Source organism: Mauremys reevesii, linkage group 8 (genome assembly GCF_016161935.1).
Source record: "Mauremys reevesii isolate NIE-2019 linkage group 8, ASM1616193v1, whole genome shotgun sequence".
Lineage (NCBI taxonomy): Eukaryota > Metazoa > Chordata > Testudines > Geoemydidae > Mauremys > Mauremys reevesii.
The window spans coordinates 54,778,632-54,803,543 of NC_052630.1; the positions used below are offsets into that span (position 1 = coordinate 54,778,632).

Sequence of the window (24,912 nt, forward strand, 5' to 3'; positions counted from 1 at the left end):
AGGCTTGAGGAAGGGTGGTAGGATAGCCTGACTGTATTTCTGACTGGCTGGGAGGTGGACAGGGCTGGAAGTGGAGGATTTGTAGGATCAAAGTGGAGATGGATGAAGGCTGACAAGATATAAGGAGCGATGGGTGAGCAAGTTAAGAACAGGGAGAGAAGAGCAGAATTGAGGGACAAGAAAGAGCAAAGAGAAAGGGGGTAGTGGGAGGGGGATAGATGAGCACAAATATGAGGAATGGAGAAGCTGCTTTTGTATGTGTGTTTTGTAGGGCAGAGGGAGTCAGAGGGGAAGAGGGATCGATGCTAACATTAATTCACCTTACTTGGTGGTGTCCCGAAATAAAATTAACTGGAGAAGTAGACACTCTCTGATTTGGTTTTTATCCTCTGTATTGAACCAGAACTTGGATGTCCAGTTGAGAATTGAGCATATCTATACGTCTGTTAGTCTATAAGGTGCCACAGGATTCTTTGCTGCTTTTACAGATCCAGACTAACACGGCTACCCTCTGATACATATTTATATGAAAACTGAAATGCAGACACATTTCCAAGGCAAATCTTGTATCCACTAGCCTGCAGAACAGAGTCCGGGGTCAGTTTAAAAACAGACGTTACTTTCACAAGCAGTGCGCCAAGCCCCAGAATGCTGCATGCTTTAATCATTAGTGCCAGAGTTAATGTTGACACTTTAAAGTCAAACCAAATGTTGACAATTTACACCCTGTTGGACTGAATGGCAGATCACACCTCTTTTAATCAAAATGCTACTTCCCCGGCACAATGCCTGAGTCTTTGCACAGTGAATCTGAGGTGCTGAAGTTGGAAAAGGGATACTCCAGCATCAGCAAGCACCGTGGCGTACAGTAGCTGCTCTATAGCTTGTATTGCAGCAGCTGGTGCCCCTGTGCGCATCTGAAATGATAGCGTTTGGGTTATCAGATCTGCTGGTTTATCTCCCTGCTTCTCCCCAGGCTATTGTGCCCATGCCACAAGACTTCAGACGTCTTCATTTCTCCCAAGGAGAGGCATAACAGCATGCTGAGGAGATGGCATACCTCAGTGTCTCTTCATCATGGTCTCCCCTTCCTCTTCCCCCAGAACACCGCCCCCCTCCCCCCCCGCACTCACTGGTGGCAGTGGGAAGCAGAGCGACCCAGCCCCAGCACGCTCCGCTCCCCCAACCCACTCTCTTCTCCCAGCCCCGTCGCTTGGGGGAGGGGGCTTGGAGGAAGGGGTCAAGCCTTCCCCCGCACTCAACAGCGGTGGCGGGAAGTGGAGCAACGCGGCTGGGAGCTGGCGGAACAGAGCGTGCTGGACCCTGGTCGCTCTGCTTCCCGGCTGTCACTGCTGGTGAATGTGGGGCGGGCCCGACCCCTTCTGCCGGCTCCAATACCCCCACTAATCCCACAGGCTGCGTTGCGCGGGACAGGGCTTGCGGAAAGGGTTGAATGGGGCAGGATCGGGGATGGGGATGGCCACCTGAGCCGCGCCGCATGTACAGCATGAAGCTGCCTAGGACAACACGAAATTTGGTGCACCACGCAGCTGTGTATTCTGTGTATGCCTAAGGATGGCCCTGTTAATGGGGCAAGAAACAAAGCATCTCTGCCAAAGAACCTGTGGCAGCAGATTGTCCAGATTGCCAAGTATCTCCACGAGAGTCTCCTGGAGATCTCTGAGGCAGATTCCCGTGAAATAAGGAAGTCAATCAACAGCCTGTTCTGCCACTCAGACTAGGTATGTGGTGGGAGACAAGCCTGCTTTCTGCAACCCTCCTGCCCCCAGCAACTTGCTTCAGTGATTCCCAAAATCAAATCCACTTACCAGGGGCCTCCTCTCCTGTTTGCGCTTTGCCAACATCTGACAGCTGTGCCTGGCTAGCCACCTCCGGGGTAGAAAAGAGCTCCTGGCTGCATGCATCTCTGACCTCCGAGCCATCCTCTGCCTCTGGGTCCCCCTCCACATTCTCGTCCAAGATTTCCTCCTCTTGGCTCGGTCCACTCTCAACTGGCATGCAAGCCACCGAAGTATCCACGGTGGTCGTCTTGGTGGAGGTGGGGTCGCTGCCAAGTATTGCATCCAGTTCTTTGTAGAGCCAGCAGCTCGTGGGCACAGCACCGGAGCGGCGGTTTGCCTCCCGTGCTTTGTGGTAGGCATTCTGCAGCTCCCTCACTTTGACTCTGCACTGCAATGTGTCCTAGTCATGGCCCCTTTCTGTCCTGCATCGTGAAATCTGTCTCTAGGTATCATAATTCCTGTGGCTGGAGCGGAGCTGGGACTGGACAGTTTCCTGTCCCCAAATACCAATAAGGTCCAGCAGCTCGGCGTTGCTCCAACCGGGGATCACCTGGTGTGTGGAGCAGGCATGGCTACCTGGAAAGATGCACTGAGAGCACTGCACGCACCACCAAGCAAACAGGAAGGGGACTTTCAAAATTCCAAAGGAATTTATGGGGTGAGAATGACGGTTGATCACCTGAGGGCAGAACAGTAGAGTTCAAACCGATGACCAGAGAGGTGAGAACAGGCATTGTGGGACACCTCCCAGAGGCCAATCACAGTGCTGTAATTGGCCACAGTGTCTGCACTGGCAGTGCAGTGCTGAAGTCCCATTGCCAAAAGCTGTACGCCTCTCATCAGGGTGGGTTTTTTTACCGCACTGCATGCGCAGTTTCTGCACACTAAGTAGCTTGGTAGTGTGTACATCTCGGGAGTTACAGCTCAGAAAACTGCTTTATTGCACAGAAACTTGCCAGTGTAGACAGGGCCTAAATTCTCAGCTTCCCTGTGCCTCATTGATTTGATTTATTTTTCATTCCACTGAACCAGTCCAGGTCTGTTTGAGTTGACTGACGAGTGTGCCAGGCCTCCATTGTCAGTTCTGAAGATGTTAGTGATTAGAATGTTGGTTTTTTTTAACATACGTTTTCAGGAAGATGATTTACATATATAGCTTTTTGTAGGTCTCCGTGCTGAAGCTGTTATGAAACTAGGGTGCTCAAGAGACTAGCGGCAGGCCCTGTTCGTTGGTGGAGTAGTGTCAGCCTGGAATTCGGTGAACATGGAAAGTCATTTCCTTTCTCCTCCACGCAACAGAAAGCAGCCTTTCTGTGCTAAAGGTCCACTAGCTGGATGCATGCAGTATCTGACTGCACTGTTCCAGTCTTACAGATAGCAGTAGGAACTCTCTTGCACTTCTCTTCCCCCTATATTAAAACACATTGCCTTAACAATTAATTGTATTAAAAAAAAATGTAAGCAGTGCAGATAGCCATCACAACAGGATTCTGGTCAGGAAGATTTAGGTTGTACTCAGTCTCCCATGTCTTTCTGCATGTCCACCCAGATCCGGCTCCTGAGGGAATTCCTGCAGAAGTGGGCTGTGTTCAGGTTGTTGGCCGCAGATCAAAGGAAGGAGGAAAGTGTTTTGGCTGCTATCCAGAATGTAAACAGAAAGGTAGAGATACATTCTGTTGTGGACTGGCATAAAATACTTGTAGGGGCTCAGGAGTGTAGCACTTTCTGATTGAAATAATGTGAGGTGTGATTGATTCCGGAAGGATGTTTTGGTTTTGGTTATACACTGGGTTCCCAGACTGGAAGGAGTCGTGGCATAGCCTCTGTATTTTGAAGAAATCCAAATAGATTGGGGCCTGAAACTTAGGCATGAACTGTGTGTCTCTCTCTCTCTCTAAATGAGTAAAGGTGTCTGGTTCTATATGAAGTACACATCCTCAAATGAGCTTTCTCCCACTAGAAGGATTTAGCAGAAGCATTGGAGCTAGCTGCCAGGAAGACTTATTGGAGAATCGAGGAAGAGTAAAGAGAAGAAAACTGATTTTCCAAAGTACAGTGTGGTGAGGGTAAGTGGATCGATAATGGAGGAGGAGAATGTTAGTCTATACTTATCTCATAAAGGCACTTGCTCACAATCAAGCACTTGTAGCAAGAGTGCCAGCTGGCGGGATGTTTTCATGATGTAAATTATCCATCCGTTCTGAAGAGCCAGAGTACAAGGAGGCCTTTTGTGTGTAGGGATGAATTCCTAACTCTGAGGACAAGGGAAGGAGTTTCTTTTAAAGATCTAATGGCATCTACTTGCATTTTCCATTGCATATTTACAGTTTTCAGCATGTCGGATTTCCTGATACCACTGCTGCTATTCTAGGGGCTGGCCAAAGTTTTCCCCCTCATCACCTTTAACTGCTGATAACCATTATCAATCCATCAAATGGTGGTAGAGGTTCACTATTACATATTGTTCGACAGTAATACTGATTTGGGATTCTGTTTGTGCAAACATCCTCTCAGCAGTGCCCTATCCAAACACCTCCCACCCCAGATATAATTGTATTTAATTTTTTAAAAATTAAATATAATCTCCTTTATCTTCAAACATCCCTCAATTTTGTACTTGTAGACTAAAAGACTACGTGTTCTCTCTCTCTAATGATGATTCAGGGGTTCAAAGCTGTGTTTCATGGCAGTCAGTGTCAGCACATGCCTGCTGTTAGAGGAAAGAATTCATTTTTATGAAATGAACACAGCCTTCCTTTTATCTGACTGTAATCTTCTTGCCGTATTCATGTGCCCAAAGAGAGGAATCTCTCCCTTGCCCCCTTGGAGATTTGAAATAAGCTATTTCTTTTAAGGCTTTTTGGCACTTGGAATGTTAAAACTGTTGTTGATCTCTTAAATCGTTTAGAGGCATTAGGTATACCTTGTTTAGCCTAGGTCCTGCTCCCATCATGTTTGAAGTAGTGTAGTTCAGATTCCATAGGGCAGCTTTAAGACTCTGTGTACCCTCAGGGAAAATGAGCTGTTTTGAAGAGAGAGGTCTGTTTGAGCGGAATTTAAAGGAGGTGCTGTTGGAACTTTGGGACATGTCTGTGAATCCTTGTAGGAGATGGCAACAGGAATGAGCCAAACAGAACCAACGTTCTTTTTATGTAAGTTCTTAGATGGAACCCATCACTATGGTACCTGTCTTCAGCTGCTTAAGCATAAGCATTAGTAGGGTTTGAGTTCACAGAATTGCAAGATTAGACTTATGAGAGTTTCTGTAGGCAAGTCTACGCTAAGTTGACTTATGTCAACGTACAGCCACCGCAGCATGCATGTCCACACTAGCTCCTTCTGTCAGCAATGCGCATCCTTACCAAGAGCGCTCACATCAATTGAACTGTCGGTGTGGGGCATTGTGAGATGCTGACTGCCGGAGCCCCACCACCTGGGGCTGACAGCTGGAACAATCTGATGTAAGCAACGCAGCATCTACACTGACACTTTGTCAAATCAACCTAAGTACTACACCTCTCATGGAGGTGGAGTTATTAAGTTGGTGTAGTGGGTGACTTATATTGGCGGGAGCAACATTGTAGTGTGGATGCTTATAGTTTGGTTGCAGCTTACGTCAGCCTAATTCTGTGTGTGTTCATTCTTTGAATATAGATATTTATATTCACCTTGGGCCTAAATTTTCAAAAATGACCAGTATTTGTAGGTTCGTTTGACAACTTGAAGGGATCTCATTTTTAGAAGGTGAGTGTTCAGCACTTTCTGAAATCCAGGCCTGGAGTGCATTCTCCATAGTGGTGCACTCATAATGATTAGCCAGCCCACCACCACCACCACACATGATCTCATGCTTCAATAAACTTCTTTAATGAACAGCTGGAATTCTTCCCAAAGAGTAAATGCTTGCACCTCCAAATAGAAATCAACTACCCTTTCCCTAGTCTAGTATTATCAAAGGTACCTGGCACAGGTCAGGGTCAGATGTATATGTATTTCTAGGAACAGGAGAATAATGGTTTCTTCTTAAGTTGAAGTTAAAGCTTCCTTCCACCTCTCTACATTATTGTTGAAAGTTCTTAGTATAGAAATAGTGTGATGTGAATTAGTTGCTACAAAGAGGACTTCACTAGAGCATTAGGTAGTGTTAGAATGCATCCTTGAGGAGTCCTGTTAAGCACAGCTTTGCAGTCAGTGTAAAGAGGAAGAAGTTGTCTTAACACAGGGGCGGGCAAACTTTTTGGCCTGAGGGCCGCATCAGGTTTTGTAAACTGTATGGAGGGCCGGTTAGGGGAGGGGAGGGTCGTGGCCTGGCCCCCACCTCCTATCTGCCCCGCCCCCCCCCCCCGGGACTCCTGCCCCATCCAACCCTCCCTGTTCCCTGACAGCCCCTCTGGGACCCCTGCCCCATCCACACACTCCCGCTCCTTGTCCCCTGACTGCCCCTGGACCCCCGCCACACCATCCACCCCCTCCTCTCATTCCTGACATTCCTTCCCCCCCACCCCCGGGACCCCTGCCCCATCCAACCACCTCTTCTCCCTGTCCCCTGACTGCCCCCGGAACTCTTGCCCCTGACTGCCCCCTGCCGTCCCATCCAACCCCCCCTCCTCCTGACTGACCCATGGGACCCCCCCTGCCCACCACCCAGAACTTCCCTGCCCTCTGTCCAACCTCCCCTGCTCCCTGCCCCCTTACTGCGCTGCCTGGAGCACCGGTGGCTGGTGGCGCTACAGCCGTGCCGCCCGGCTGGAGCCGGGCCATGCTGCCGCCGCTGCCACCACCACACAGCACAGAGCGCTGGGTCAGGCCGGGCTCTGCAGCTGCGCTGCCCCAGGAGCTCACAGCCCTGCCACCCAGAGCATTGCGCCGGTGGCAGAGCGAGCAAGCTGAGGCTGTGGGGGAGGAGTGACAGCAGGGAGGGGCCAGGGGCGAGTCTCCTGGGCCAGGAGCTCAGGGGCCGGGCAGGACGGTCTCACGGGCCATGCTTTGCCCACCCCCGTCTTAACATCACATCAGCTGGTCTTCAGTAAACTCTGTAGTTCCAGCAGGGTTTCCCCAGGACCGGTTTACGCATTGTTAAACACAACCCCTCGGTAAAAAGCGACAGAGTCCCATGGCACCTTATAGACCAACAGATGTATTGGAGCATGAGCTTTCGTGGGTGAATACCCACTTTGAAGCTTATGCTCCAATGAAGTGGGTATTCACCCACGAAAGCTTATGCTCCAATACGTCTGTTAGTCTATAAGGTGCCACGGGACTCTTTGTCGCTTTTTACAGATCCAGACTAACATGGCTACCTCTCTGATACTTAACCCCTCGGTGTACACTGACTCCAGAGTCCTGTTTAACAACATGTTAATCAATGTTGACTGCTCAAGAGTGTGTTATAACATGACCTAATGCTCTGGTGAAGACAAGCAGTGTTACACTGTTCTTGTGAAATAAATGGTTTCTTTTCACCTCGTCTCTTCAGTGTGCAGAATAATGGATATGTTCTGTACATTCCCTTTGAATAATGGGTGGAACTGGGAAACATAAGATGTTGCCTCTGAGCCCAGTGGATAACCATACAAAGCATCTTAGCATCTACTGTTGCATAACTGGGTGGTTATTTGCATACTTCATAACTAGTTCTTTACATTGTATAGTTGCAGTCATTAGAAAACAGCATGAGGGAAGGGAGAAGGGAATCTGCTTGTAGTAAGAGAGGGAGAAAAAGAAAACCTGCTGGTGCACTGCAGAAACGTGGCTGTTCCACATGGCAGATTTGTTTTACTCTGGGAAATCCCTGCATACTTCTGCTGTGGATCCTGAAAGCTTCTTTTGGGGAACATGAGCTGTGAGTTAAGCTCACTAGAGCATTTTGTTCTTGACGATTTTCAGCTCAAGATGAAATTCCGCTCTCCTTCATTCTCAGTTTTCTTTTCAAATATCTCCTCCCTTTGTTCTCCGCTGCCCGCAGAAATAATCTTTTTGATGAAGGCTGAATACCGTTTTTACTCAGTGTAAGGGGAATGTAATAGTACAAGGAAACCTGGCTTCCCTTATCCCTGTGACGTCGTAAATGTATCCAAGTCATAGCTGTGTGGCATTCTCAACGTTTTGGCTAAAGTTTAGTTTCATTGGATAGGTTTCATTTTGTTGTGTTTTTGCTTGTTTTATTTCACTTCACTCCTGGAATAACTGCTCTAGGTTTCCTGGCCTCGCTAATTTTGGTGGTAGTGAGAGTTCCACATGTTGGTCCCTCTAGGCTCTTCCTGCAAATGAATGAGGTGAGGTTTATTTTCAAGTTTGCAGCGTCAGCTTGGAAAGCATAGGAGTTAGGGCTGTCAGGCGATTAAAAAAATTAATCACAGTTAATTGCACAAATAAAAAATTAATTGTGATGTTAAACAATAATAGAATACCATTTATTTAAATATTTTGGGTGTTTTCTATATTTTCAAATATATTGATTTCAGTTACAACACAATACAAAGTGTACAGTAGTCACTTTATATTTATTTTTATTACAAATATTTGCACTGTAAAAAACACAAAAGAAATAGTATATTTCAATTCACCTAATACAAGTACTGTAGTGCAGTCTCTTTATATTGAAAGTTGAACTTACAAATGTAGAATTACGTACAAAAAATAACTGCATTCAAAAATAAAACAATGTAAAACTTTAGAACCTACAAGTCCACTCAGTCCTACTTCAGCCAATTGCTCAGACAAACAAGGTTGGTTACAATTTGCAGGAGATAATGCTGCCCACATCTTATTTACAGTGTCACCTGAAAGTGAGAACAGGCATTCATATGGCACTGTTGTAGCCAGCATTGCAAGTTATTTACGTGCCAGATGCACTAAAGATTCATATGTCCCTTCATGCTTCATCCACCATTCCAGAGGACATGCATCCATGCTGATGACGGGCTCTGCTCGATAACAATCCAAAGCAGAGCAGACCGACGCGTGTTCATTTTCATCATTTGAAAAATACTATTTTATTAATTTTACAGTGCAAATATTTGTAATAAAAATAATATAAAGTGAGCCCTATACACTTAATATTCTGTGTTGTAATAGAAATCAATATATTTGAAAATGTAGAAAAACGTCCAAAATATTTCATAAATTTCCATTGGTATTCTATTGTTTAACAGTGCAATGAATCGCAAATAATTTTTTTGAGTTAATCGCGTGAGTTAACTGTGATTAATCGACAGCCCTAATAGGAATGCATCTTGACTTTGTTGCCTTTTGGTCCGTTGAAGGATTTCAGGTGTCTTTGACCTACTGGCCAGATTCATAGCCTCAGTTGTTGGAATCTTGTAAAAGTGATTGTCAAGAAACAGTGGGGTAGCCGTGTTAGTCTGTATCCACAAAAACTACAAGGAGTCCTCGTTGTTCTTGTCAAGAAACAATCCAAAGGAAAAAATCTCAAATGACGGCTGAAATTATTCACTTTGAAGCACTTTTTTGTAACAACCACTGTTTTTGGAATTGATGGGTTGAATTTGAGACACTGTCAACAGAAGTGAAAAACCGGAGAGAGACAGACTACTTGCATGCTTAAGCAACTCTCTTCTTCTCTCCACCCAATACCACACCTTTCCCCAGCTCCACATCCAGGCATTGTTATGTTCTTCTTCGAGTGATTGCTCCTATGCATTCCAGTTAGGTGTGCGCGCCGCATCTCGGAACTTTTTTACCCTAGCAACACCGGCGGGCCGGCTGGCGCCCCCTGGAGTGGCGCCGCTATGGCGCTAGTTATATACCCCAGCCGAGCAGCCCCGATGAGCAGGTGGCGGACCCCTCTTCGGAGGCGGTCGTCCAGGGGTTGTCCTCCTCGTCCTCGCCTGATGAGGCTGTGGCCGGCGCAGCGACTAAGGAGCCTCCACCCATTGATGTAAAGGCTCACCAGGACCTCCTTCGTCGTGTGGCGACGGCTATGGCCTTGCCCATAGAGGAGGTGCAGGAAGACGAGGACCCCATTACGAACGTTGTTGGGGCAGACATGCCGGTGTGAGTTGCGCTTCCTTTTGTACGGACAGTGCAAAAGAATGCCACCACTATCTGGCAGACGCCGGCGTCCGTGCCCCCTACAGCCCGTGGTGTTGAACGGAAGTACTCTGTCCCTCCCACGGGCTATGAATATTTGTACACACATCCGACCCCGGACTCTCTGGTAGTCCAGTCGGTTAATGATAGGGAGCGGCACGGCCAACCGGCCCCTGCGCCCAAATCAAAGGACGCGAGGCGTATGGACCTGCTAGGCCGAAAGGTCTATTCCGCGGGAGGCCTACAAATGAGGATTGCCAACCAGATGGTCCTCCTCGCCAGGTACGTCTTTGACATCTTGACGTCCCTGACGAAATTTACTGAGCTCCTACCGACAGCCTCCCGCCAGGAGTTCGCGGCCATGTTGGAGGAAGGGAGGAGGTCGTCTAGATCCTCCATCACAGCCGCCCTTGACGCTGCGGACTCAGGTGCAAGGACCTTGGCCTCCGGCGTCACGATGAGGCGTATCGCCTGGCTGCAGTCTTCCACCCTGCCGCCAGAGGTCCAATATACGCTTCAGGACCTACCATTTGATACAAAAGGGCTGTTCTCGGAGAAGACGGATTCTCGGATCCAAACTTTGAAGGACGGCCGTATCGCGATACGTACGTTAGGCATGCATACGCCAGCGACGCAGCGCAGGCCATTCCGTCCACAGCCCTCCCGACCGGCCTACCAGTCCCGGTATCGTCCTTACAACAGTCAACGTCCGGCCCAAAATCGCCGTCGTCCATCCGACAACCGCCGCAACCAGGGCCAGGCCGCTTCCAAGGCCCCTCGGGGCCAAGCAGGCCTTTTGATGGGACGCTCGAGGACGGCCCATCACTCTCCCCACCGGATCCTTCCCCTTTATTTTACAACCGCCTTTCCCATTTCTTTTCGGCGTGGTCCCAATTAACATCAGACAACTGGGTGCTCCAAACAGTCCAGTCGGGATACCGCCTGCAATTTGTTTCGCCCCCTCCTTCCCACCCACCCTCCCTGTCCCTCTTCAGGGACCCCTCTCACGAGCAAGTCCTCTTACAAGAGGTCCAGACTCTGTTGAGCGTGGGTGCCATAGAAGCGGTGCCTCAGGACAGACGGGGCAGGGGATTCTACTCCCGTTATTTTCTCATCCTCAAGACGAAAGGCGGGCTGCGTCCTATCCTGGACCTTCGCGAGCTGAACAAGTACCTGCTCAAGCCCAAGTTTTGTATGGTCACCCTGGGGACCATCATTCCCTCTCTGGATCTGGGAGACTGGTTTGCCGCCCTTGACATGAAAGACGCGTACTTCCATGTTGCAATCTATCCTCCCCATCGTCGTTACCTTCGGTTTGTGGTCAACGACACTCACTACCAGTTCGCTGTGTTGCCGTTCGGGCTGTCCACCGCCCCGAGGGTGTTTACCAAATGCATGGCGGTAGTCGCCGCAGCCCTCCGACGTCGTCAGATGCACGTTTACCCGTATCTCGACGACTGGCTGGTTCGAGGTCAGTCCCGGCAACTTGTGATGGACCAGATGTCAGAAATCATGTCTCTCTTTCATCGGCTCGGTCTTCTCATCAACACCGAGAAGTCCGCTTTGATTCCGACACAGCGGGTGGAGTTCATCGGAGCGGTCCTCGACTCCACAGTGGCCAGAGCCTGTCTCCCTCGCGCTCGACACCAGACGATGGTCTCCATCATCCGGGACCTCGTCGCCTTCCCTACCACGACGGTGCACTCTTGCCTCCGCCTCCTGGGCCACATGGCTTCGTGCACGTATGTCACCGAGTATGCGCGGCTCCACCTTCGTCCGTTCCAGTCGTGGCTCGCGTCGGTGTATCGGCCACATCGAGACCCCATCGACATGGTGGTCACGGTCACCAGGCCGACCCTCGAGTCTCTCAACTGGTGGCTCAACCCAGAGGTCGTGTGTGCCAGAGTTCCGTTCCACCCTCCTCGCCCGTCTGTCACTCTGACCACGGATGCCTCAGCACTCAGTTGGGGGGCCCACCTGGGCGATCTCCACACGCAGGGCCAGTGGTCAGCCCAGGAGCTCGCCCTGCACATCAGTGTTCGCGAGCTACGCGCCATCCGCCTGGCCTGTCGCACCTTCTGCACCCACCTGCAAGGCTGTTGTGCGACGGTGTTCACGGACAACACCGCCGCGATGTTCTACGTGAACAAGCAGGGCGGAGCCCGCTCCTCCCCCCTGTGCAAGGAAGCGATGCTCCTATGGGACTTCTGCGTGACCCACTCAATTCACCTGGAAGCATCCTTTCTTCCGGGAGTGCAGAACACGCTGGCCGACCATCTCAGCAGGTCGTTCCTCTCCCACGAGTGGTCCCTCCGTCCAGATGTCGTCCACACAATCTTCCTGAGGTGGGGGTTTCCCCAGGTAGACCTATTCGCCTCCAAAGAGAACAGGAAGTACCACCTGTTTTGCTCGTTCCAGGGTCGCTCGCTGGGCTCCCTGTCGGACGCCTTCCTGTATCCCTGGACGGATCGCCTCCTCTACGCCTTCCCTCCGTTCCCGCTCGTGCACCGAGTGCTCCTGAAGCTTCGGAGGGACAGAGCTCACGTCATTCTAATTGCGCCGGCCTGGCCGAGGCAGCACTGGTACACCCTGCTGCTCGAGCTCTCCGTTCGGGAACCCATCCGCCTCCCGTTGTGGCCGGACCTCATCACCCAGGATTTCGGCAGGCTCCACCATCCGAACCTGCAGTCCCTCCATCTTACAGCTTGGTACCTGAGTGGCTGACCCACGCGGAGAGGGGCTGTTCTGCAGCGGTTCAACAGGTCCTGCTCGAGAGCAGAAAGCCTTCCACTCGCTCCACTTACCTAGCGAAGTGGAAGAGGTTTGCACTCTGGTGTGATCATCGAGGTCTTAATCCATTCCTGGTCCCGGTCCCTACCATCCTGGACTACCTCTGGCACCTTAAGGAGCAAGGTCTGGCGGTCTCCTCCCTCAGAGTTCATGTGGCAGCGGTATCAGCCTTCCTTCCCTCCGGGGACGGTCGGTCCATCTTCTCGAACCAGATGGCTTCCCGCTTCCTCAAGGGCCTGGACCGCTTGTACCCGCCGGTGCGGCGCCCGGCCCCGACCTGGGATTTGAATCTCGTCTTGGCCAAACTGATGGGTCCTCCGTTCGAGCCCTTAGCCACGTGCTCCCTGCTCTACCTCTCTTGGAAGACGGCCTTCCTCGTCGCCATTACATCAGCGAGACGAGTCTCTGAGCTTCGCGCTCTAACGGTCAACCCGCCTTACACGGTCTTCCATGGGGACAAGGTGCAGCTTCGCCCTCATCCGGCCTTCCTCCCGAAGGTAGTGTCAGCTTTCCATCTCAACCAGGAGATCTTCCTCCCGGTGTTCTTCCCGAAGCCGCATGCCTCGCCTCAGGAACAGCAGCTGCATACCCTCGACGTCCGCAGAGCACTCGCTTTCTACATCGAGCGGACGAAGCCCTTCCGGTGTTCGCCCCAGCTGTTTGTCGCGGTTGCCGACCGCATGAAGGGAGAGCCGATATCCTCCCAATGGATTTCCTCCTGGGTCACTGCGTGTATCCGGACCTGCTATGAGCTGGCTCGCGTACCACCAGGCCGCGTCACTGCACACTCGACGAGGGCGCACGCCTCATCTGTTGCCTTCCTGGCCAATGTTCCGATCCAGGACATCTGTCGAGCGGCCACCTGGTCTTCCGTCCACACCTTCGCCTCCCATTACGCGTTGGTGCAGCAGTCTCGAGACGACGCAGCCTTCGGCTCCGCGGTATTATACTCCGCCACGTCTCACTCCGACCCCACCGCCTAGGTAAGGCTTGGGAATCACCTAACTGGAATGCATAGGAGCAATCACTCGAAGAAGAAAAGACGGTTACTCACCTGTAGTAACTGTTGTTCTTCGAGATGTGTTGCTCCTATCCATTCCAGACCCGCCCTCCTTCCCCACTGTCGGAGTAGCCGGCAAGAAGGAACTGAGGAGCGGACGGGCCGGCTGGGGTATATAACTAGCGCCATAGCGGCGCCACTCCAGGGGGCGCCAGCCGTCCCGCCGGTGTTGCTTGGGTAAAAAAGTTCCGAGATGCCATGCACGCGCGGCGCGCACACCTAACTGGAATGGATAGGAGCAACACATCTCGAAGAACAACAGTTACTACAGGTGAGTAACCGTCTTTTCCTTTAGGTTGTGTATCAGCAGGATTCCAAATAGGCTCTGTGTAAGAGGTTAATAAGTTACACTGTGCAGTTATAACATTGTTAATTATTTCACTATTGCTAGATTGCACAGGACTTGGCAGGAGTTTTGTATAGAACATCCATTCAAGTTAATAGAAAGTAGGTGTGATAGACACCCAACCTGCCTCTGTCTCTTTCTGGAATTTAGCATTGAGGAGGGAATAAATCAGATATATTTTAATCAGGATCTGATTATCAAAACCTTATAGAATCTAGCCTTTATGAGCACAGTTTAAATTGTGACATCAAGTGTAAAAAAGACAGTTTGTGACTCGCCAAAGACCACCAATGTATCAGTAGCAGAGGAGGAATTAGAAATCAAATGTTAATTTGCCTTTCAATCGTTGCCTAATGCACTGGGTCACAGTTTATTTAGATTGTAAACTCCATGGGGGTAAGAATTGTTATTTTTGTTGCATGTGTGCAGAGTCTATCATGATGGAGTTCCAGTCCCTGACTGGGTCCTCCAGTTGCTACCACAATTAAATAATACCATTTTGTATAATTGAATACTGGAGGGGTTCACTTTGGCTTTAAACAAAGCTTGTATCTCTGTTAGATTATACACAGAAAGCAGTATGGCACCACTTATTTCTTAGCTTTCCTTCTACCACACAATCTGCAGGAGTCTTGTTCCATTTTTTATCCTGTATCATGGTTGTGTTTTATTTATTTACACAGTCAGACCAAACTTTCCAGTGTCTCCCCTTTTTTAAGGACTTGTCCTTTTATGACGCTTCATTGGTGCAATTCAGTAAACTAGTAGATTAGTTATGTTCATGTTTTAGCGTATGCAAGATTACTTAGATGATCAATGTTTTTTAAGACCATAATTTGACTTTCCTTAAAATGTAAACATACATGAAAAGTTCTACTGATGCTGAATTACTTTTTCTTTAAAATTCACTATTTTAGCGCTTACTTTAAAAGGCAGCATATTGATATGAGACACAACAGATGACCAAATATTTTGAGCTTCCCCGCTGGTTCTGTTGCCCAGAGGTAACTACTGCTGTGTGTACTCCTGTATTGATGCCGATAAAAAAGCCTTAATTTAGGCATTTTGCCTTAGAAACCGGAGTCTCCAAATTCTCTGGGTAGTTGTTATATCTGCCTTTCTTCCGTCAGCAGCAGTGACCCGCTGGGTAATGTGAGAGATGAGAACTGCATTTATGAAATGCCCAGTCTCACTCAGACTTTCAGAAGCAAAAAACATTTCTGGAGTCACTAGCATCCTAAAGAGTTATGGTTTATCTGTGTGAGAAAGTTGCACTGGCTTAATTTGTGGTAGGATATAAAAAACAAAACACTTTTTAGTTAAATTGATGAAAAAGGCGGGGAGGACAAACTCATTTCCATTTCAGCCAGGTTTATTTTCATTTAGTTGAACTCAATAGCTTTAAGCTAAACAAAAATGTTTAGTTTAAACAGAAATAAGCCACTTTTAAACTGGTACAATGCCGTGTGTGGCCACTACGTTTTATGTCTGGACTACAGTTGTAGTTAGCTCTATTTTTTTAAGTGTACACCAGGCCTTATTTAACTAAAACTGGTTTAAAAATCTCTAAAGTTAAATCAGTGCAACTGTGTATGGAGATAAGGCTTTGGATGTCAGTTAAAACCATTCCAGAGTTTCCATTCAAAAGAAGTGACCAGTGATTGCCACAAATGCTGCTTTGTGGCACAATATTTTTCAAGAGATATCAGAGATGGAGTCGATGGCAAAAGGTGGTTATATGTGGAGGGCATAGACTGAGCATCCAAGAGTATTAGTGGCCAAAATAAATCAAATATTGCCTATCTAAGCCCCTGATATGCTTTAGTATGTGTGTAGCTTTAATTTTTCTATATGGTAGCTATCTGTCTGCAGTTAATCCAAAACCCTGCGTATATTTAGCTCCAGGATTTGTTGATTAGTGAGATTGTGTGCGCACACTCTGTCCACTGAGGTGGAACAATAACAGCTGTTGTGCAGCTGTACACCTCATCCTGGGAACTTTTCTCATAGCCAACTAGGCCTGTGAGGAAGGTGATTGAAGCATTTTAAAGGTCCCTTCCCACTATTGCTTTAACTGTTTAGAGCACTGAAGAACAACCTTCTATTACTCCACTACAACCCATTCTCTTTTGTGTGCAGGTTCAGCGTTGACGTTCCCATTGATGTTGGCAGGGCAAGTAAGCCCATATTGCAGCCAGTTCTCTAGTGACTGAGTAGTAGAGAAAATATTCTTTCAGCTGTGGACAGGCCATTGATATATTCCATTTTTTCCCTACTTGTAATCCAGGCTGTGGAAAGGCAGCCAATGTACACTATCTCAATCGCTGGAAAATGCATACAATAACTATTGTCCTCTAAAGCTACACTGTAGAGTGCTGGAAGTTGCCTTGCAAGGCTTGGCTGAAATTCCTTTAGAGCTGCGTTAACAGAAGTACTTATGTTTCTGAACAGCCCAGCACCCGACTGCATTTCCAGTGCAGAAAGGATTTCTCACCCCTACCCCCAGAGATGTGAAGCTGTTAAAAATGTTTCGTCATGTAGGAGGTTTCAGCAGAATTCCTTGACTTGGCACCGGGTGAACGAAGGCTGGATGCTTATTGTTCTGTTCTGCCACCTCCACACCCTGTAGCTCTTAATGCAGGCAGTATTTCTCCATTTTGAGTATTCCATTCAGCAAAACATCTGCACTTCATCTTTGATACAGGGCAGGAATGTCACAGACCAAAGCAAAGAATGTAGCAGAACATTGAGAAGTTAAATATTTTCTTGGGGGTGTAAATCCCCTGAGTGGTTCATGTGTGCTCTATGGGGGTGGATGTTCCAGTCACTGGAATGAATCCATTAGGGAGGATTATTTGCTGATTGCCACAACCCTGTTGGGAGATAAGTATGGGGTGGGAAGGTCATTTTACGTTCACTGTCATGCGGGGGGAGGAAGCATCTTTCATTTGTAAATCCCTAAATTATTCTTGATTTGGAAAAGTCTCTTCAGAGACTCGAAGCTTATTGGCCAGGAACTTCCCTCTTGTTCTGTCCTTCCCAGAGGATAAGCTGAATGAACACAAGCCCTATGATCCAAATTCTAAAGTAAGGCTGTCATGGAGTAGTGAAAGAGGACTCCATGATAGCAATAAGGGTCCTGGTTACTCCTGATTTTCTAACTGCATAGCAAGTGGGGAGGTCTTTGATATGTGCCAGATTGTTCTCCCCTGTAACTAGTGTATACTTCACTATTAGGTTAATACAGTTTTATTCCCAGCGGTGCGTTTCACTGCATATTCACAGGAAATAATATCAGCTCAAACACTAAAAGAGTGAGGAGTGATTAACTAGGATGTAATTCTTAAATATGCATGACTCATTAACATGCGGTGACAGAGCTTCTATATCTTACATACAATAGGCCTAGGCTGTTCACATGACACGCAGGCAGACACTGTACAGTGAATCTATGGGTTTTTGAATCTGCATCCTAGTTCTGCGCGTGTTCTAGGGCAGCTGATCTGCAGGACACTGGCATCCTGTTGTGCTGTAGGGACACTTACCCATACTGATGTGTAAGTACCCCTAGAATACACTAAACTCTTAACTAGTTCAGCTGCAGAGGAGTCAGTAAGTCTGGTCTCCTACTTACCTGCACTATATACAATTATGTCACTAGACTCTGATGCCTCACTGTGACGTGGCTCACCGTACAGAGAGTTCCATACTGGGCTGGGACAGCATAGCTTTTGGAAAAATCTATAGATAGAGCACTTCTGCAACATCATCTCATTAATACTCAGATGAACTCTCATCTCTTTATAAGTGAGACTTTTCTGTAGGAGTGAGTTGCTATGTTATCTTTCCACACTGCATCATCACCATCTTAGGGAACAGATGAAGGTTTTTTAAAAAATTCCTCATATTCCTTGCAAGGTTTGAAGCTCTTGAAGGAATGAAGCACTAATGCTCTGCTTTGTAACTGTCCATTTTATGTGGACTATGCTGTACAGGAGCATATTTCTGGGAACAATGTTGAAAGTATTAACATCCTCTTTTCTAAGTAAAAATAAATTTTCCCCTTTCCCCAAAGCTCCTGAGTTCTAAGAGTCGATAGATTTCACAGAGATGGGTTTTGTGAACCATTTGCTCTCTTTGGACTCAGTAGGATTTGGCAGTGATGAGTTTGGGATTCATAACAAGAAAACATTCTTGTTCCTATAATCTACAAAATTAAGATTAACTATATCTTGAGAAATTAGATTTTTTTTAGCAGATTTTGTTGCAGTTCTTCAAACCCCATGAAAACAAATGGGAATGTTGTCCAGCCTGGGTAACTAACAGTTTATGCATGTGTAGAGGTCACATGAGTTTTAAGGTACAGTGGTCTGAAGTTTAGTACAGTATAATGTAGAAATTGCATAAATGTTCAGAAGTGCAACACAAAGTTGTCAAACAGATGGAACTGATGTCCATTATAGACCTGCTTTGGTGACACTTGAACTTGCCTTTTTGTGGGTTCTGCCAGTTTGAGGTCAGGTTTTCACCAGGGCTTTGTCATACATTTATAATGCGTTACTTGTTGTGAACTAGGCTGGCAGGGTTGGTACCGCCTTCTTTAAGGGAACAAAACAGTACAAAACTCTCTCTGCTCTAATGAACCATTTGAGTCTCATATCGAGGGTGTTTGATTTGTTTTGTCTACAGGAAAGGCCTTTGACATCACATATGTGCGCCTGAAGTTTCACACCAGCCGGCCTGAGAGCTTTGCCATCTACAAACGTACCAGGGAAGATGGGCCGTGGGTGCCTTATCAGTACTACAGTGGCTCTTGTGAGAACACGTATCAGAAATTAAACCGAGGCTTTATCCGGACTGGGGAGGATGAACAGCAGGCACTCTGCACGGATGAGTTCAGTGACATCTCTCCACTCACAGGTGGCAACGTGGCTTTTTCAACACTGGAGGGGCGGCCCAGTGCCTACAATTTTGACAACAGTGCTGTGTTACAGGTATGCGGGTAGGAATTGGATAAGAGGCATGCAAGCCCTTTGTTATCTGTGCACTATGGAAACCTATTAGAAACTAAATCCATATCTCTGATATGCTGGTAGGCTTAGCAAATGGATACAGTGAACAGTCCAGCATTTCAGAGATAATGGAGAAAAATAGATTGATATTAGAAACTGGATATTTGCCTCATCTGTATGTATATTCTGAGTATACTTCAAAAAAGTGCTGTTTTTCTCCCTCTGTCTCTCCCACCCAGATGTGTGTAGCAGTGCCTTTTTGTCTGGAGGTGTTCGGCTGCATATTTAGTATACATTAGATTTGTTTTCCATTCTTGCTGGGCTGTTTTGCAAGGGAACTGCTGTTCATTAGATTTGTGCAGTTTTGCAAGTGCACATACTTACATCTTGTTTTTTCTTTGCTGAAGATATTTTCTACTGCTTCTTAGTACATAGCAGTAAACGCATGAGAGGACGGGAGAGAAAGCACATAAAGTTAGTAAAGGAGCCTGGAAAATGTATTTGAATGTGGTTTACAAGGGAAAACATTTGAACCTAGAGGGAATCGCAAAAGTTTTAAGGCAGGCTCTCAGGAGATAAGGAGAGAAAATATTGGGTGGGCTTCATGAGTGACTTCTGGCACCAACCCTATTTTTATGTGAAAGCAAGTGCTAATGATGGGAACGCTATAGGGCATTTGAGCTTTGCATTGGTGGTTTGATTCTCATTTTGGTGGGGGTTTTATCTCCATTAGGAATGGGTTACGGCTACTGACATCCGAGTGACCCTCAATCGTCTGAACACCTTTGGAGACGAAGTATTCAATGATCCAAAAGTTCTCAAGTCCTATTATTATGCAATTTCTGATTTTGCTGTGGGTGGCAGGTGAGTAAATCATTACTAATAAAAAGCCATACTTAGTACTGGCATAGTGCTTTAATCATTAGACTGCTTTAAGGACATTAATTATACTAGACCCACTGAGATATGCTAAAGCAGAAGCACAGTAAAATGTGTTTTATGAAGCCTGTAATTACTTCGAACCAAAACTGTATCTAAGTGCATGAAAGAGCTGTTTCGCTTATGTCAAATGTAAATAGCTATAGCATGGGAACTTAGAAATCCACACAACACTCCCTCCTAGATCTTAGACTTTGTCTGCATTACCATTGCTGATTATAAACTGTAGGTAGACAAAATTGAAACTAAATAGATTTAATATTAATATTAAAAAAGAACCCACATGATATAATACTTGTGGTGGTGGTCATTTTCATATTTAATTGACTTAAGCCTCAATTTTTATATGCCACAGAATTTCAGATCTGCCATAGAAACCAGAGTGGTCATTGGCACACAACTTAAGTCAAGTTTTCCACAAAAGTTCTTCCATATTTAAGGAAAGTGGCCAGATCTCTGAGAGTCTTCAGTCTCTAGGATATCAGCCTGTTCTGTGTGTGACCTGGACCTGGGGAGCTTAAGACATATTATGTCTGAAGTCAGTACATTCATTTCTCCTGTTCTGCAGGTGCAAGTGCAATGGCCATGCAAGTGAGTGTGTGAAGAATGACTTTGGGAAGCTGTCGTGTAACTGCAAACACAACACTTTTGGGGAAGACTGTGAGAAGTGCCTTCCCTTCTACAATGACAGGCCATGGAGAAGAGCAACAGCAGAGAGTGCCAATGAATGTTTGTGTAAGTGGCTTTGTACAAGAAAAATCTTTCTGTGGTATATTCCACCACCTCTACTCTGAGGCAGGTGGCAGCCAACCACAAGAAGTCTTTTTTACTATTTAGTTTCTCCCTTTCCCTTCCTTCTGGCAAGTCCCAATTTCTTCCTTACTCTGTCAAATTCTGTCCACACGAGAGTCCACGTTTTAAACAATTTGCAAACACTTTTATGCCTGTGCGTTTTTGCTTGGTGGCTCCATGTAGTGCGCATGATGGGTGAGATTTTTCTAAAACATGTTAGTGACTTAGGAGCATAAGTGTCTCATTGACGGATCCATAGGGTCTGGTCTATGCCACAGCCTGTAACCAGTCCCTTGGGAGTGACCTTTTTAGTGTGCCAAACTCCAAGGGTTCATGCAGTTCCACAGGGGCACATCCATGGCCTTCAAGACTGGGCCTTCAGGCATCTTTGATCCTGGTCTCTCCATGGCTCCTTGCAGTGAGCCAGACTCCTGTGAGAGGCTTGTGCTGTGCCTCTTCAGGGCTCTCAGTGAGTATTTGCAGTGACATCAAGCAGCCTCTTCAAAACCGAGTAGGATTTATTAGTCACCTGGCATAGAGAATCTGAAGGTCCTTAGCTCAGCAAAAGAGAGGCAAAGTTAAGTCTATAGTCTATCCTGGCCAAGCCAGTGCAAAAAGTCTGCCAAGCTGCTGTGGACTCCATTTCTGGTTCTGGCTCTTTGTCAGTTCAAGATGAGAGCTGCTAAGTCCCACCAAAAGCCAGCTCTTAACCCTGCATTCTGACACCTCTTGGTCCATTGTTCTCAAGCTTAGGCCCCTGCTCTGCTTTCCTGCCAAGAGGTGGGAGAAAACCTCCTTCCTCTGGGATGTTGGTTGCTAGATGTCAGTGTGTTGGCGGTGGGGGTTTTCCATTGTCTTTATCCAGATTCTGTACTGAAATGGGTTAGTTTCAGCAGGCTCCAGTCAGTTCCTTAATGATACGTTCATTCCACTGCATACAGTGACATGACACAACAGCCATGTCTCCTGTTCTGTCCCAAGAGCAGATTTAACCCCCTTTTCACCCACTGTGTAGCAAGGCAAAGTATGGAGGAAACTGAGGCACCCATCAGCATTATAAAAATATTACAGAAAACTCTCCCTTCATCACTGGGACTTGTGCTTGTAAGTCACTTAGGCATTTTTGAAAGTCTTGCCTGTTACATTTGGAAACTACCCAGTCCGCACAAAATGGATCGCTTCAACTGAACATGTGAATAATGTAGAAGTTTGTAGCAAAGCCTTATCACAGTGAAATCCCAAATTTCCAGAGGAAAAAGGACCAGACTCCTAGAGTCTCCCTCTTGTTTTGAGACAGAGCTAAAACTTAATAGACATCTCCTTTGGTTATCTAGAATGTAATGGAATTGTAATGTAGGACCCAAGGTCCTTTTGTGACAGAACCCATTAATGTAGGTATGTTGTTACCATTTATTATTTGTATTGTGGCACCACATTGGGTGCTCAGTAAGGATTTGGGTACCATCGTGTTAAGTGCTGTGTAAACAAGTTAGGTCCCTGCCTCAGTCTAGTATAAAAATATAGTAAATGCAATTGTCTGAGCACGCCCAGAGTAGAACTGACCCAGCAACTTGTTTAAAGAGGTTGGGACTTTGTTTTAGGGATGCATTTGAGTCCTAGCTATGGGGAGTCCCTTTTTTGGAAAAATGGATAGTTTTTGGTCCTTCATGGCATCCTAGTTCAGCATAAGTTATTTTACACTAACAAAGATTTGTGTGCCATTCTTCCTCAGGAGGACCTACAGAAATATGCCCAAGTGTCTCATGGTTCTTAATGAACACAATAATGACGTAGCTCTGAACTCCATTACCATGAAGCAGAAGATTGCTTAGCTTCTGGAAATAGGGTGCGGAATGATATCTGAAGGCTGAGTCTTGTGCTTATCAGTAGAAATACTTCACAGAATTGCTAGAAACTCCCATCTGAACTCCACCAGTATCACTGACAGATCCTAACAAGGGTGTGTTCTTATAGTAGAACACCTACTGGAGAATAGATCATAGAATCATAGAATATTAGGGTTGGAAGAGACCTCAGGAGGTCATCTAGTCCAACCCCCTGCTCAAAGTAGGACTAATTCCCAGACAGATTTTTACCCCAGTTCCCTAAATGCCCCCCTCAGGGATTGAACTCACAATGCTGGGTTTAGCAGGCCAATGCTCAAACCACTGAGCTATCCCTCCCCCCCCAATAGAATTGCTTCATACAGTAGGTGCACACCACAAAATTATATGGACATGGTGCTTAGAGGGCCCCCAGAAGAAAGAGAAATGGGATTGTTGCTGGTGTGCAGCATACTGCAGGTCCTAATGAATGCAGTGGCTTTTTAACTGAAGAGTTCAGTTAGCATTCAGTGACCTCTTCCCTTTGCAGTCAGAGTCTTTCATCTCCAGAATATACTCAAACTTCATCCCAGTCCAGGCTATTGCAAAGGTGCAGTGGTTCTAATGTATCTCTTAAAAACAAGCCAGTTTATTTGTGCGGTCTTCTGTTAGGAGCTATTGCACCTCGAAGTTTACTTACGAGGGTGAATGGTGGAAGACTTTCAGACAGGAGCCTTCTTCCTGTCTGACTGTATATTAGTATTAAAAGGTCCCAGCTGTTGATACAAGTCCTGTGACTTCAGTTGACAGTCCAATGAAACCAATGTCTTGTCTGCCTCACTCCCTAGACATAAAAATCTCTCTGCATGAGAGGGAGAAGAAACTTTTCTCACAGGACTTTCTGGAAGGCTTGTGTCACTGTTATCTTCTCTCACTGTTTTGCATGCCTGAAATAGCATTACTGTGTGGGAAGGCAGCAGGAAGGGTGGAAAGCTATAGCCCAGCTGGCAAGAGAGCAGCATGGAAACTGTAGTATTCCTCCTGACATACGTAGAAAGCAGTGTTTTTTCAGCAGAGTATTTGTTAAGACTAGTTTCTTCCATCTAGCAGAGGGAAGGAAACCAAATACTTCTGGCTGTGCTGCTGTTTTCATTGATTGGAATGGCAAGAGCAGCGTTGTTTAGATTCCATCTGTCTTTGCTGATTAAGTCTGTGTGTACCAGCAGTACCTACATCCCTATCACACACTAACACAACCTCTCTGACTCTTTGACATCTGCTTTTCCTTCACCCCTGATAAATTTCTAACTCATTTTGTTTTTGTTGCATTGCTCTCTGATATAATAATCATGTACATTTTCTCTTGGACCAATTACTCTTCTGCTGACTTTCCTACACCTTGTTTCTGGGGCAGGTCTAGTATTGTAGGTGAGAGTAGGATACCTTCCTATGGATACGAACTGATTTAACCTTGTGCTTTTTTCCACAGCCTGTAACTGCAATGGGTGGTCACAGGAGTGTTACTTTGATGCTGAACTGTACCGCTCCACGGGCCATGGTGGTCACTGCATTGGCTGCTTGGATAACACTGATGGTGCCAACTGTGAAAGGTGCCGGGAGAACTTCTACCGCCTTGGAAGTGAGGAAGGATGTCTACCATGTAACTGTAACACTGTTGGTAAGTCAGGATGCAGAATCTTTCCTCCTGTAAACTTAAAAAAACAAACAAACAGAAAAAAAGTGCACAACACAGAGTATCAGGGTTAGAAGGGACCTCAGAAGTTCATCTAGTCTAAGCCCTGCTCAAAGCAGGACCAATCCCCAGACAGATTTTTGTCCCAGATCCCTAAATGGCCCCCTTAAGGATTGAATTCACAACCCTGGGTTTAGCAGGCCAATGCTCAACCCACTGAGCTATCCCTCTCTCCAACAGATGCTATTTCAACTTAGAATTGTTAAGTAACCTGCTCATATTTTGATCTGATTGCTTCAAGGAAAATGCACAGCAACCAAGATCGTAGACTTTAAGCAGATACAGTAAATATACAATAGTTCCTTTTCAAATGCATTCTAGAAGGACTTTTTCTGTATGTTATAACATGGGCAAGGCCCTGGACATACCCAGTAGGTGGAACTTTGGAGCTGTTGCAGTCCAGCAGAATTTTTTCAAATCATCTAGGTATCCAAAAGCAACAGTTTGAATACCTTGTTTTATTAAAGGGTGAATGAAATAAGACATTTGTGGTAGTGTATCTAAGCACCACAAAATATGAACTAAACAAACTTTTTAAAAAAC

The 24,912-nt window shown here is 46.6% G+C and overlaps 1 protein-coding gene across 1 annotated transcript in view; it reads left to right on the forward strand.

Annotated features, from left to right (window-relative positions):
* Positions 1 to 24,912, forward strand: part of LAMC1 (laminin subunit gamma 1) — a 129,827-nt gene that overhangs the window by 75,591 nt on the left and 29,324 nt on the right. Inside the window, 4 exon segments of the mRNA XM_039483641.1 lie at positions 18,740 to 19,044; positions 19,796 to 19,926; positions 20,570 to 20,736; positions 24,106 to 24,294. Coding sequence (XP_039339575.1) covers positions 18,740 to 19,044; positions 19,796 to 19,926; positions 20,570 to 20,736; positions 24,106 to 24,294 — 792 coding nt within the window.